Here is a 14,334-nt window from a genome sequence, read left to right as displayed (position 1 = left end):
AAGAATTCAGCCTTTAGCCTTTAGCCATCAGGACCAGTGTTCAGTTTTCTTGAAGCCATTGAGACTGTTTACATCTGTTTACCACAAGTCTATGAAAGGGACTTTTGTATCAATTAGAGTGATCCAGTCTGAGCTGCATCTCTACATCCGATATGTTGGGGTAACATACAAAAAACTTAAGAAGCTGTCTTAATGAGAGAATGGAAGTTTTCTGAAAATTTCCTGTCAATAAGAAGGACTCCTTTGAAAGTCCTTGTTTTCTCAGCGAAACTTGTTTTTTGTGGGAAGAAAGAGATCGACAAATGAAGCCAGCTGTTCAGTTAAACTTGGAATAAGTTGGTGGGAATCTATGAAGGCATGCTCAGGCTTTAATAATGATAGTAATTAAGCAAGACTGAAACATGACCTGTTTTGCATGAAGATGACTACATTCCTATATTTTTAAGTGCATGTTTTGAAGCAGTTCTTAATACATTTAGGCGGTATTGTTTTAATTAAAAATGTAAAATAAGCTACTAATGCTTTTCACCATCTTTTTACTGTTGCTAACAAACAAAATTCCCATTCCCTGATTCCTAAAAGTCTATGAATCACCCCCCACTCTGCCCACAGCCAGTGCTACAGACGTAGAAGTGGAACATCATTATGTGACGCTGCTGCTAACATATTTCGTGTTGGGTGGCATGGAAAACATATTGTGCATTGATAACGCCTGAAATAGTGCAATGACTTTGAATAATGTGCCACCCTTCACATCAAAGAGCCACTGCATCCCTTTTTGCATATTTCCAAACAAATTCAGCAATTAAATATAAAACATTTGAGCTTAAATTCATAGAAGTGCAACTTGTGAGAACATAAAATAAACATGAATAAAAATAAGAAAATACCATCAAAGCTTTCAGCAGCCCGACTGTCCCATTAAAGAGTGCAGCTGCATTTTGAATGGCTACAGTGTTTTGACATTTGATATCCTGTCTGGCAGATTCCAAACCTTTATCATACATTTGTCTACAAAAGTGTGAATGTTGGTATTATAAATTTGCATTCTACTATTTCTAATGTATGCTGTAGTAACGTGTCTTCCTTCCTTATTTTGAATCCTTCTCCTGGGATAACGTTATCAGTACCAAAACTCCTTTAGATAACAGAGTGACATTTATTTTACTGGATATACAGAATTTGTACTTTTACAATCTTCCTCACGGAGAGTGATCAACATATGAAAAATATTTCCACATAGAATTGTAGATGAGATGCAAACTCTAAAATCTTTTTTTTAGAAAAGCTATGTGCTGACATGAAGGTACTGTGAGATTTTCTGTGCAGATGAATTAAGATAATTGGAATGGCTTCACTCAGCCCTGATAATTATTGAGTTTTTATTTTAGTTTGTCCTCTTAGAATCATAGAGATGGACAGCACGGAAGCAGACCCTTTGGTCTAACTGGTCCATGCCAACTAGATATCCCAACGCAATCTAGTCCCATTACCTTCCTTTTCAATATTATAATTGTACCTCTTGTGAACATTGAGAGACACATTTGTGAGCAACTGTTAAATCATCTCAAAGGGCATCACTTTTGTAAAGGCATCATTCTTCAAGTTCTCACTCCTCATAAGTTGCATTTTACAACCTCCTGTCACATAGGTTCTTCAGAGGGGTGAGATGTAAAATATGCTATGCCTGTTGAGTCTCTTAACTTACCAGTCATTGTCCACTCGAGGCTCTCAATAACCCACCACTGTCATAATACACTGAGAAGTGAAAGGAGGGCAGGTGTAAGAAGCCATTCCTTCAAATAATTGTCAGGAATTTGTGAAGGAAGTGGGTACACCATCTGGGGGACACAAACCCTCTCCACTACCTCCTCACCTGACCTCCAAAATCGACTATGCTCAAACCCCTCACCGCAACCTCAACATTCCCGTTTCCCCTCCCTAATCCTTCCCATACAAAATCCCAAACTTAACTGACCATAGTGCCCATGGCTTCACACTGTAGGGCCTTCTAGGATACTGCTATCACACACTACTGAGTTCTGGTGCCAGTGAAGCTGGAGCTATCACAAATCAGATAGCTGGTAGTTCTCAAGGCAGATGCTTTTCCACTGGGGAAACAGAGGCCCAAAATCATCAGCTTAAGGTTTACGTAGCCCAGTTCTTGCTACAGAATGGCCTTATTTAACATTGGTCAGTTTTCCAGGGTTGTGGGAGGGGCTGCCATGAAGGGAAACTTATTTGCACCCCCAGACCCCCAACACTCTCTATAAAATCCAGCCCCATGTCACCCTCTACCAAGACCAACATTCACTGACTTCCAGATGCTGCTTACTTATTAATATTGGAAGAGAAATGATTCACTCTTGCTCAACATTAAAAATATTAATAGTTAATACCTTCAAAACTCCCACACTTGTAAGACGTATGATTGTACATCTGAAGTTATAACATTATGGTAAAACTAGCCTCTTGCAAAATACACTTCTTATGACTTCAAGTTCAACATTTGTAGCAATGCACAGGTGAACCTGGTTTGTGACAACACAAACTGTGTTCACTATCTGTGTTTTAAGTGAGAATAGTATTTGCTCGGTCAAAGAAGCCAATCTTAAAAACCATTTTTCCAAGTGTTTATTTGATAATTTAATCAGGGATAAGACTAGTGTAAATGTGCATTTAAAAATTTGATTTTGAACCCCTCAACATAAGATGTAGACCTCTACAGAGAAAGATAACTACTGCATTAACCCTTTGCCCTTCTCTAAGCTGCTTTTCATTACGACCAGGCTTTTATGTCTTTATTCATGAGGACACATTAAAACCAGTTTGTGGCAACGGAAATTCAGTGATCAAAAAAAAAAGCTTTTGCATTAGGTTGTAGAAGCTGTATTCTATTTCCTGAGCAAGTTGTCTCGCTGAGTTTTGCCAGTGGTCCAAAAGGTACTTCAAATATTAAATGTCTGTAACTTCAAAAGCATCTTTAAACTATTTTAACATCAGTCTGGCATTGGACAGTGTATAGTTTCAAGCTGTGAAGGTAATTAAGTGATCATGTACATCTGGTGATTAAAACGATCCCTTTTGTTTCTGTCCATTCAGTTCAAAGTCCCAGTTCTTCACCAAGGAGAAAGCTGAAGAGGAGGGAAATTGAAGCTATTCAGTGTGAAGTCAGGAAGATGTGCAATTATGATAAAATTCTTGCGACAAAAAAGAACTTGGACCATGTCAACAAGATCTTGAAAGCCAAAAGGCTGCAACGGCAGTCAAAAACTGGCAACAACATAGTGAAAAAGAGGAGAGGCCGTCCAAGAAAGCACCCAGTGCCACTAGATGATGACTTCACAGACCAGATGCCAGTACTGGAGAAATGCGTGGATCTTCCCAGTAAAAGGAGTCTGAGGTACAGTTTAGCCCCTGAGACACTGGCCTCAGCCAATCAGGACACAATCATGGACACAATAGAAGCTGTAATCTGCATGGTACAGCAGCAGGAGCCTAAGTCAGATAAAGGCACCAAGAGAAAGCAAAAAGAGGAAGTTGAGCAGAAAGTGAAGAGACACAGGAAGGCCAAAGAAATTGAAAACGAGGCAATCACTGCAAATTCTAAAAGGTACAACAGTTTGACCATCTCCAGCACCAGCTACCAATCTACAGCCTCTAATCACTGATAACTTCCTGCACTTTAATGTTACTTGGTGAATGAGAAGGGAATGACTGAAACTCGGATGTTGGATCATTTTAAAATAATAACCATTTTCTCACATAATTTGCTATATGAAATGGATAGCCTCGTTCCAGCATTCATTGCATTCTTTACAAATACTAGACTCTGCAGTAGTGTCTGGTATTGTAATACGTCAACTCAGTTTCACAACTTTGTACAAACATTCCTTCTCCCTGTTAACCGCGCTCTACCATCGACCCATTATTTGCGAGTGGGCAACATGTAATGGCATATAAAAGGGTAAGTTCGTACAAGTACTTTTGGCATCCTGTTAGAAGAATGTATTAATGAAATAATCCTTGGGAAGGCAGGCAGCAATAACATTTTGCTTGCAACAGCATTTCTTATATACTGAATTTATAATCAATATATGCTAGTCAATTAAAGAAGGAAAAAAAACAAATTAAAAATATTCTTGCCGTCATTTAGGCAATACTGTACTCACAGAGCCTTAAATGCAAAAGTGTTATCCACATAAAGCACTTTCTGCTTCAGTTCAACATATGCTGTTGGTAACTCAGCAGAAATAGAAAACAAAGTCATTTAAAGGGCATTTTCAATCAATAAGTGCCCCAGGTTTATTTTATGTAGTGAAAATAAATTTTCCCACCTTGATGGACAACGCTGTCAGAAAGTAACATTGAGCAGAAAGAGGTGCAAAGCTTAGAGCAGGTTCAGCCTGAACTTCTTAAGGGAACAGCTGAATTTCCTACTTACACCTGTACCTTTATCACTGAGCATTTCCTTCTGAAAGCAATATTGTACAAAACAGTAAAAAGAAATTCAATCAGATTACTCTTTTAAAGATGATAATTGCATTTCAATTTTTTAAAACAAATAATAATTGATTTTCAACTCCCGCACTTGTCACTAAAATTTGAGCAATTAAGTTCACAAGTGACTTTCTGTAAAGGTAGGAATTGATGTTGTAATTTAGATCATTTAAAGATATAACATTGTGTGCCCTCCTGTATGGCCTTACAGTTTTCCAAAGTAAATAGATGTTAACAAAGATTTAAAAAAATATATATTTTCCACAGTTATATAAATTTCACAGCATGCTTATTCATGCAATACTTAAGTGACAGTTCTCTTAAATTACAAAATTCACTCTGAAAAATGTCCCAGATTTGTTCAAATGATTACATCAGAGTTAATTTTCACCCCTGAATGCACAGAAAATATGGACCACAGAAATACTGACTTTGAGAAGATACAGAACATTATACATTAGAATTTGTAGCCAACAGAACTGTTATCATTTGGGATGGCCTGACAATAGAAATTGCTTTATTTGTCTGAACATCTTTGTTAACTGGTAAACTCCAACCATAAGTTGTCATTCTGAACTGAGTCAATCATTAATAATTATAGTTCTCCGAAAAAGGAATATGTTTTCTAACTGTGTCCCAGTTAACAGTTAAAGTTGTAACCCACTATTTCCCAAACTATTGTATGCAAATAATCGAATACTTAATATCAAAGACTTGGCTGTTTTAATGTATCCCCAGATTTGTGATTGTCTTGTAACCTGGTAATTGTGCATTTTCTTTCTTTCTGGAGAATCTATTACCTTAAGCTTTGAAAATTCTGTATTTAATTTCCCCTTATGCAAAAAGAAATTAAGTGTTCTTATGAAGATAATCCAAAACATATTTTCAATTATTTTTCAAAATGAGTAATTGTGACTGCAGTTATAGTTAGGCAAAATGTTTATATCATGGCAGCCTTAATTCAGTCAAAACAGTAGCCTGTTGTATATAATGTAATTACACATCTTTGACCTGCATGGGTTCAAACTGTCTGAATCATCGTGTCTGTGTAATTGTCATTTTAACTGTTTTTAAATCAAGTTTAACAATTCATTTTGATGCCAAACACTTGTTTTAATGCAACTGGGGTTTGGGAATGGTGCTAATTGAAGTTGGACTGCGGAGTGGGTGGGTTGGGCAGGGAAGTTGTATTTCTATGACATACAAGTTCTAAAAGTAACCCTCGCCTTTAAAATTTGGTACATGATGCCGCAAAAGCAAAACCATTAAAATGACAATGACAATTGTTTAAAGTGGACCACAACATTAACAATGTAATCAGCATGGAGGTACAGTAAATTTTGGGTCTGATAAAGCACGGTGTAGTGCTGATGTGAAATAATGTATTGTATCATACCTAGTGAAACCTGCCAAGGTTGTAACACTAAAACAATACAGAGACATTGAAAGAGCTGCCAAATGTGTCTACACGGGTGTCCTAGTCAAATCCCAGTGTTTTGTTTTCACTCTGCTTTTTTTTAGAAAAAAGAGCAATTTCTTGCCGAAAATTGATAAGACTGCAAATGAAGTTTCAAATGTAACTTTAAACATGGGGCACAAGGTCCTTTTACATAGTGCTGGCTTATTTTAGTCTGTATTCATAGTGTTTTTAAACCTTTTTTAGAGTGTATTTGCATGTTATTATACTTGACTGTATGTACACATATTTTAGACAAATATTATATTTGTATTCTAATTAAACATAGAGCAAACTTGTACATTGTTGTTTGAAATGTTTTTTGTAACAGTTTTTATTCATGAAGCATTTTTGTACATTGAATAGATATGAACTGCTGTTGATTGGCGCTTATGTATTTGGCATGCTGATTGTCATGCTTCTACATATGGTTGTTGGTTTTAAAACTTTTTTTCTGAAAGAAGCTCATTGTTTTGCTGCCGAAACCAGGTTAGCAATAGAGCACTTACTGAAAAGTAATCTGTTCATATGTTATTCATTGTGTGAAAATAAAGAAACATAATCAAAACCAACAAACCTGGATTGAGAATGTCATCTTTGTCAAAATGGCTTGACCTGCATTAGCACATTATGACCTGTCATTCACAGTATCTGCTTTCACCTTATTGAAAAATTGGGGCAGCTCTTATTCCAGCCACATTAATGTATGAAATATTAACCAAGGCTCTAAGACAGAGACGAGAAGAAATGACTTCTTTCAGAAGGTAGCGAATTTGTGGAATTCTTTCTGTTGAAGCTGAGTCTTTAAGTATATTCAAAATAAGGCAATCTTGGGTTATGGGGAGAGAAGGTAGGAAAGTGGAGTTCAGCATTACCACATCAGTCATTTTTTCACTGAATTGCAGGGCAGACTCACTGGGCTGAATGGTCTACTCCAACCCCTGCAGATGAGGTTCACCAGGTTGATTCTGGAGATGAAGGGGTCACCCTGTGAGGAGAGCTTGATCCGCCTGGGACTGTACTCACTAGAATTTAGTAGAATGCGAGGGGATCTTATAGAAACATATAAAATTAAGAAAGGGATAGATAAGATAGAGGCAGGCAAGCATTTTGCGCTGGTTGGTGAGACTAGGACTGGGAGATATGACCTCGAGATGAGGGGGAGCAGATTTAGGACAGAGGTGAGAAGGAACTGCTTTTCCCAAAGAATCGTGAATCTATGGTATTCTCTGCCCAAGGAAACAATGGGGCAGCTTCATTAAATATAGTCAAGACATAGTTGAATGTGTTTTTGCATGGTTGGGGAATTAAGGGTTATGGGGATGATGCAGGTAGAAGGAACTGAGACGATGGATCTTAATGAATGGGGAACAGGCTGGTCGGGCCAAATGGCCTACTCCTGCTCCTGTCTCTGTCATGGTGAAAATGCAGCACAAAGGTGGGAATCATGAGTCCCACTCCTCACTTTGTCACTTCTCATTTCTACTGTGGATGGGCCATAATTCACACATGTGCTCCTCGAGGGAGCTGGCAATTTAAAATTGCAGCTGAAAATGCATTTTGGAGTTCGGCATTTGTAATGTAGAGGTAAGAGAAGGTTTACTTTCAATGCATTTCTTCTTGGATAATCAGAGTATTCCTTTGAAGACCTGGGGTACCCCTGTTATATTGTGCAAGGACACTGTGAAGGTCAGCCCAGGGATCATTTGATAACTGTCCACTGCAGTTTGAGATGGTTAACTATGGAGAGGATTGTGCTTTAAAGGTGGATAAGGCCCTTGAAACTGTACCACTTGTCAAGACATATTTAAAAAAGTATAAACAATTGTCAAGGATTAACTTCAAGGGGTGTCAACCTGTCAAGAGGTGTCAAAAGGTGTCAACTCTTTAAAAGTGGCAAAGTTTGATTGTCTGCTTTAGAGTGCCTTTCTCAATAGAGTGCAGTCTGTGAAGAGAGACCTTCAATGGTAGAACTAGATTTTTGTTCCTTTCTGTGTGAATGCTTGTGGGTATTCAACCATTACCATGCTAGGTGAAGGGGAAAAGGTGCAGGAAGGACATAGACACAAAGCTGGCATAGAAGTATGAGGAACCTTGGGAAATAGATTGAGGATACCGGTAGTAAGAAGGGTGAAGGTTGAAAAAGGTCTCTGTTTCTCCCCTTTTGGAGAGGTATTGGATCCCTTTGGATCTAGTTCTGGAATACCCTTGGGGAGGCAAAGCATCCATTTGGAGAGGCAAAACCCCCTTTTGTGGAGGTGGTGCATCCTTTGTGATTGTGAAAAGACATCTTGTACATCAAAAGTGCAACAATTCATTGGGACTGGCGACATTGTCCAGCAATGGAAAATGTATGGAATTACAAAAAGGTCGGACTAGGTATTTCAGGAGTCCCTGTTCATAAAAATAAATGCAGGATTTTGCTGCATGACTGATTTTTCAAAGTATAATTTTCAGCAAAGGGATTCTCATCAAAAGAACATTTTGATAGACAGCTCTAACTGCTTACTGAATGGAAATGTTGAGATAAAAGATTAAGCACATAAGTGAAATACAGTACAATCTGGGTTATCCGAATTTTGGATTATCCAAACAAGATCTCAAGGTCCCATAAAAATATTATCTATTATCCGAACAATCAGTTATCCAAACTAAAGACTTCCCGCCAGTCTGGTTTGGATAATCGAGGTTGCACTGTATTTGTTTACAACAGGATGAAGGAATTTCAATTTATTTACTTATTTTATCTATGTATGTTTCTTTTCAATAGTATCTTCTGATGAAAACTATCAGCCTCCCTCCTAAGGTTTACCAATGGTGCTCAGTCGGTAAGTCGGAGTAGTTGGCTGCTGGGTATGAGTTGATACTGGGGCTCTAACATGACATTTGGTGTCATGTGGGTATGAGGAGCTATTGGGATAGATACACTTACAGAGGGTGGCACAGGACTATGAGGGCTGAGAGTGGCTAGATATCACAGGGTGACATGGGGGCTATAATGGCTGTTGAGGAATGGGTAGATTGGCATAAGGTGGTGCAGGAGATATAATACCAAATGGGATGGTAGACAGGAAGAGGCTGGCATGGATGAGGAGTGTTTTGGAGTTAGGGAGAGTGCTCAGGAGGGGTTTTTTTCTTAATTTTTATTTTCAATGTTTGACCACAGTGCTGGAGCCCTCACACAGCCTTACCATCCGGCCCACCTCTAGAACTGTCAGCCCCTTGCCCCTCCACCACACCAACACCAAAAGTGTGGGTGACTGTTTTTAAAATTGGGGTTCATGGAACCAGGATATCTGGTGACTCTGCGCACCCAACTGGGGAGCAAAACTTGGGACCCTAGTGTGCCATAACAATGCCAAATATTATTGGCTATCTAACTCATAAATTGATATTCAAGGTGAATGTTGAGCCACTTGAAAACACAGCTTTGTTAATATATTTCAAAAAGCTGGATTAATATAGCTAAAAATCACACAACACCAGGTTATAGTCTAACAGGTTTATTTGGAAGCACTAGCTTTCAGAGCACTGCTCCTTCATCAGGTGGCTGTGACCCCTCCACTGAGTGATCTTGGCTGTGTATGCATTGCGATGGCTACCCTGGCTGAATATCTCTCTAGCGTCTATTGGATTTTTTTTATTCTGGGGGCTGGCGGGTGTGGGGTTGGGGTGGGAAGGAGTGCCTGCGATTCCAATTCAGGGTGTGCAGGCGGCGGTATTCCTACAGCTGTGAACTTCCCCTCCCGCCCACCCTCAAAACATATTTTAAGAGAGAGGAAGGGGAGTCTGAGCCCTGTCTCGTTGCAGGTGGGGGAATGGGGGAGACACAACATTTCCACTGACAGCCAGACCGAAGGAAGGTATTGACGTCTGATCGCCGCCAGTTGCCTGCCCCTGCAAATCAGAATTCAGGAGAAATGTCTTCACCTAGATGGTGATGGGACCATAAGACCCATATGATGGCTGTTTGAGACATTGAATGAGATCAGGGCTGATCTGTTTCTGCTCTTACTCATCTCCATAATTATTCCCACCCTTAATCTATCAAATAACCAAGCCTTAAGAACAACCACCTGATGAAAGAGCAGCACTCCGAAAACTAATGGTTCCGTATAACCTGGTGTTGTGTGATTTTTAACTTTGTACCCCCCAGTCCAACACCAGCACCTCCAAATCTGGATTGACATATGTACTTCTTAAAATGCCACCTACACTCGAATATTTTCATCAATCATATTCCTGCATTGCATTTCAGTTTGAATTGTGAGAATAATTTTTATCTCTTGAGAATGGAAGCTAATTGACCAATTGTTCCCTCTCTAGATGCTGCAATGCCGCCTCTTTGTGCAGTAAGCCGTTCACTTTGATTCATTTGTATTTCTAAACTAATTATGACAATTGGATTTTTCATAGAAGGGCAACACTCAGCTCATTGTGTCTGAGAATGACAGGTCTTTTCGAGAACAACACAAGGTCAAAAAGTGTAACGCTGGAAAAGCACAGCAGGTCAGGCAGCCTCCAAGGAGCAGGAGAATCGATGTTTCAGGGATGAGCCCTTCATCAGGAACGTGGGGGGTTGGGGGAGGAGAAGGGTGCTGAGAGTTAAGTAGGCTGGGAGTAGGGGTGAGGTAGCTGGGAAGGTGATAGGTAGATGCAGGTGGTGGTGATGGTGGGGGGGTGATGGTGATAGGTCGGAGAGGGGGGTGAAATGGATAGGTGGGAAGGAAGATGGACAGGTAGGACAGTTCAAGAGAGCAGTGCCAAGTTGGAAGGTTGGATCTGGGATGAAGTGGGGGGGTGGGGAGGTGAGGAAACTGGTGAAATCGACGTTGATGCACTTGGTTAGAGGGTTCCAAGGCGTATGATGAGGCATTCTTCCTCCAGGCGTCGGGTGGCTAGGATTTGGTGGTGGAGGAGTCCCAGGAATTGCATGACCTTGGTAGAGTAGGAGGCGGAAGAGGATATGCAAATGCTGGCAAGTGGGACGAGATCAATTTAGGATATCTGGTGGCATGGACGAGTTGGACCAAAGGGTGTGTTTCTGTGCTGTATAGCTCTCTGACTCTTAAGACCAGATTGCAGGAAGTGGTTATGATTGTCGCAAGCGGAAATGCTGCAGTGCATTTTGTACATGGAGCCATGTTGTACTATGATGATGGAATCAACTGCTTAAGACGATAAGTAGGGGCTGATCAAGGGGACCGCTTTCTCTTGGATGGCATTTCAGCAGAATCAAGGCAAGTGGAGTGCATTTTATGGTGTTGTGATTTATAGGTTTTGTGAAGTAAGTTACCTGTTGTAGAATTCCCTACTTCTGCCCTGTTTTAATAGCCACAGTATTTAATGGGGCCAAAGGGAGATGATGGTGAAATGGTAATGTCATTGAGCACTAATCCAGAGGTCCAGTCTAATGTTCTGATAAAAGGTTCAAACCTACCATGGCAGCTTTCAGGTAGCAATGAATAAATCTGGAAAATAAAGGTGTATCAGATGGTTGTGAGACTATCATGGATTGTTATTAAGACCCAATTCACTCATGCCCTTTAGGGAAGGAAATTTGCCATCCTTAGGTAGTCTGGCCTACATGTGACTGCAGATCCATGGCAATGTGGTTAGATGATATGATATAGGAGCAGAATTTAGGCCATTTGGCCCATTGAGTCTACCTCACCATTCAATCATGGCTGATATATTTCTCAAACCCATTCCTTCATCCTTCTCCTACTAACCCTTAATCCCCTTACCAATCATGAACATGTCTATCTCTGTCTTATTTACACTCAATGGATCTGAGCTGCTCTATGGAATCAATTAGTAACCATGGTGTTCACTGGTAGTTCTGGTTGGTCAATAAATGCTTGCCTTGTCACTGATGTCTACAAACATAAAACAGGGCGAGTGTGTGAATTTTATGGTTAGTGGAATCTCCAGGAAATTTATGGTGGCAATGTCATGGAGTGATAGCTAAACTGTCTTGTTAGACACAGTTATTGCCTGCCACTTGTGTGGAGAAGATTTGACTTGTTACTTATCAATCCAGGTACTTTTGTAAAAGTTTGGTGCAAAGGTTAAAAATTGAGCTTAAAATCTCTCCCACTTTAGCTTCTTTACTCTTGTAACAATCAATTCTATTTCTTTGCATCACCCTGGATGGATTTGATAAGGTGAATAGGAAAAACCTTTGGTGTGTGTTCTCTAACAATAGGAAATCAATTTAAAAATGCCAGTGAGATTGAGAAGAAAGAGCAGGAGAAATATTTTAATGTAGTCGTTAGAGCTTAAAATATTTTCTTATAATGAATTGTTGAGATAACTATTTAAAAACAGCCTTGAATATTATTTTTGCGCCTTGATTCTGGGCTTACCTGTATCTGTTACCTTTTTTAAAACTTTGTATGTCCAGCAGGATGAATGGGTATCTGTACAAGCTTAAAGGTGCACATCATTATATTTTCTTTTTCATTTGCAGGACATGGGCTTCACAGAGAAGGCCAGCATTTATTGCCCAATTCCTTAATTGGGAAGTCACTGCTGTGCATCTTGTTGATGGTTCTTTCAAGAGTCACATTATACCACTGGTGGAAGAAGTAAATCGTTAACATTCCAAAACGGGAGGGCCAAACAAGCAGGTTGCAATGCCTGGGATGTTGTTGAGATACTTAAATAATAATGCAGATGTACTCATTCAGACCAATGGAGATTATCCTCTTATGCATCTTACTTGTGTCTTGTAGACAGCAGAAAAATTCAGAGGAGTCAGAATATGAGTTACTCCTCACAGAATTCCCAGCTTCTGACCTGCTCTACAGTCATAGTATTTACAATCTCTCAGAACAGTCATTAACCATCGTTTGTGTTTGGGAACATTTTAAAAGTTGTATTTAAAAGGCCTTAACCATGCCCCTCCTTAACCCTTCCATTGTTCCCCTGCATCCTCCAAGCATACACACTGCTATGTACTTGAAGTAGGGTCAAGGGTTTTAATTTTACCAAGTTTCAAATTAAAGTACATGATAGTCATGAAACAAGTATTGTAGTTCTGCTCAATTTCTTCCTGGTATGAGAGGATACTTGACCACTGGTGGTTTTGGGAATGTTAGTTCAGCAGTTGGAGCAATAACAGCTTATGTAAGCATATTATGCATTGCTACACAGATAGAGGAGATAAGAGAAATTGAAGGTCAAACATTTTAGTTGAGTTACCATGGAAACTGGCAGACCCTAGGTTGAGGGTTAAGGTAACAGGGGCCTTCATGAGGTTGAGAGCTATAAATATGTGTTGTAAACTCTGTGTTATCAAAGAGTTCTTGCATATGGTCAAATAAAATATTTGTTCAGAGTCAAGAGTCAAGCCCACAACACACAGAATCAATGAACCATATGCTAACAATAGCAAATCCCCAAAGATAGCCAAGCAACTGAGATGCCAATTTGATTTCTAATGTTGTTTAGCCATTGCTCGAGCCCCATTACACATGAAGGAAATATTCCTCTATCCCTTTGAACTACATTGATCTTTTTTGTGACATTAGGTCACACTCCATGTACAGGTGTATGATTCCCACCAATACTGTTCAATAAAGCCCTGGCATTCAATGTTCTCTCTGCTAGAACTGTTGATCCTCTTTCTCACAAAAGATTCTGGGTGATTCTTGTGCTTCTAATTATAACTAGAAATCTACTTGCCCCATTTGAAGCCCAGGAGTTACTAATGCCAGACTGTGTTTAAATTAATTTAGTGATACTTCTGAAGTTGCATCCTGTCTAATATTTGAAGTATCTCTTGGACCACTGGCAAAACTCAGCGAGACAACTTACGGAATCATAGAATTTTACAGTACAAAACAAGGCCATTTGATCCTACATATCCTTAGCAGCTCAGTAAAGAGCTACCTAGCTAGTTCTATTCTCCAGCCCTAATTCCATAGCCCCCTAACTTGTCTCTTTCACAGAAGGAGCAGTGGAGGAAGTGACGAGGACCAGAGGGGCAGCCGGGAAGGAAAGCAGTGACCTTATATATCAGCCAGGGTCCGGGACGTCTCCGATCGGGTATATAAGGTTCTAAAAGGGTAGGGCGAACAGCCAGAAATCGTTTTACATATTGGCACTAATGATATAGCCAGAAAAAGGATTGAGGATATAAAAAGTGATTTCAGGGAATTAGGATGGAAGCTGCAGAGCAGGACGAATAGAGGAGTGTTCTCTAGTTTACTACCGGTGCCACGAGATAGTGAGGCGAGGAACAGGGAGCGGGCGCAGCTTAACATGTGGCTGCGCAGCTGGTGTAGGAGGGATGGCTTCAGATATGTAGATAATTGGGATGCCTTCTGGGGAAGGTGGGACCTGTACAAGAAGGACGGGTTGCATCTGAACTG

The 14,334-nt window shown here is 39.9% G+C and overlaps 1 protein-coding gene across 2 annotated transcripts in view; it reads left to right on the top strand.

The window, feature by feature from the left end:
• The window catches only part of setbp1 (SET binding protein 1), a 301,702-nt gene extending 295,174 nt beyond the window's left edge, over positions 1-6,528 (top strand). For both annotated transcript variants that reach the window (XM_043686469.1, XM_043686419.1), the window contains one exon: positions 3,103-6,528. In XM_043686469.1, coding sequence (XP_043542404.1) covers positions 3,103-3,671 — 569 coding nt within the window. In that variant the 3' untranslated portion in view covers positions 3,672-6,528. The remainder of the gene's footprint in view (positions 1-3,102) is intronic.
• Positions 6,529-14,334: the final 7,806 nt, after the last annotated feature.

The sequence above is a fragment of the Chiloscyllium plagiosum genome, chromosome 1 (genome assembly GCF_004010195.1).
Source record: "Chiloscyllium plagiosum isolate BGI_BamShark_2017 chromosome 1, ASM401019v2, whole genome shotgun sequence".
Taxonomy (NCBI): Eukaryota; Metazoa; Chordata; class Chondrichthyes; order Orectolobiformes; family Hemiscylliidae; genus Chiloscyllium; species Chiloscyllium plagiosum.
This window is presented reverse-complemented; position numbering and strand designations above follow the sequence as displayed.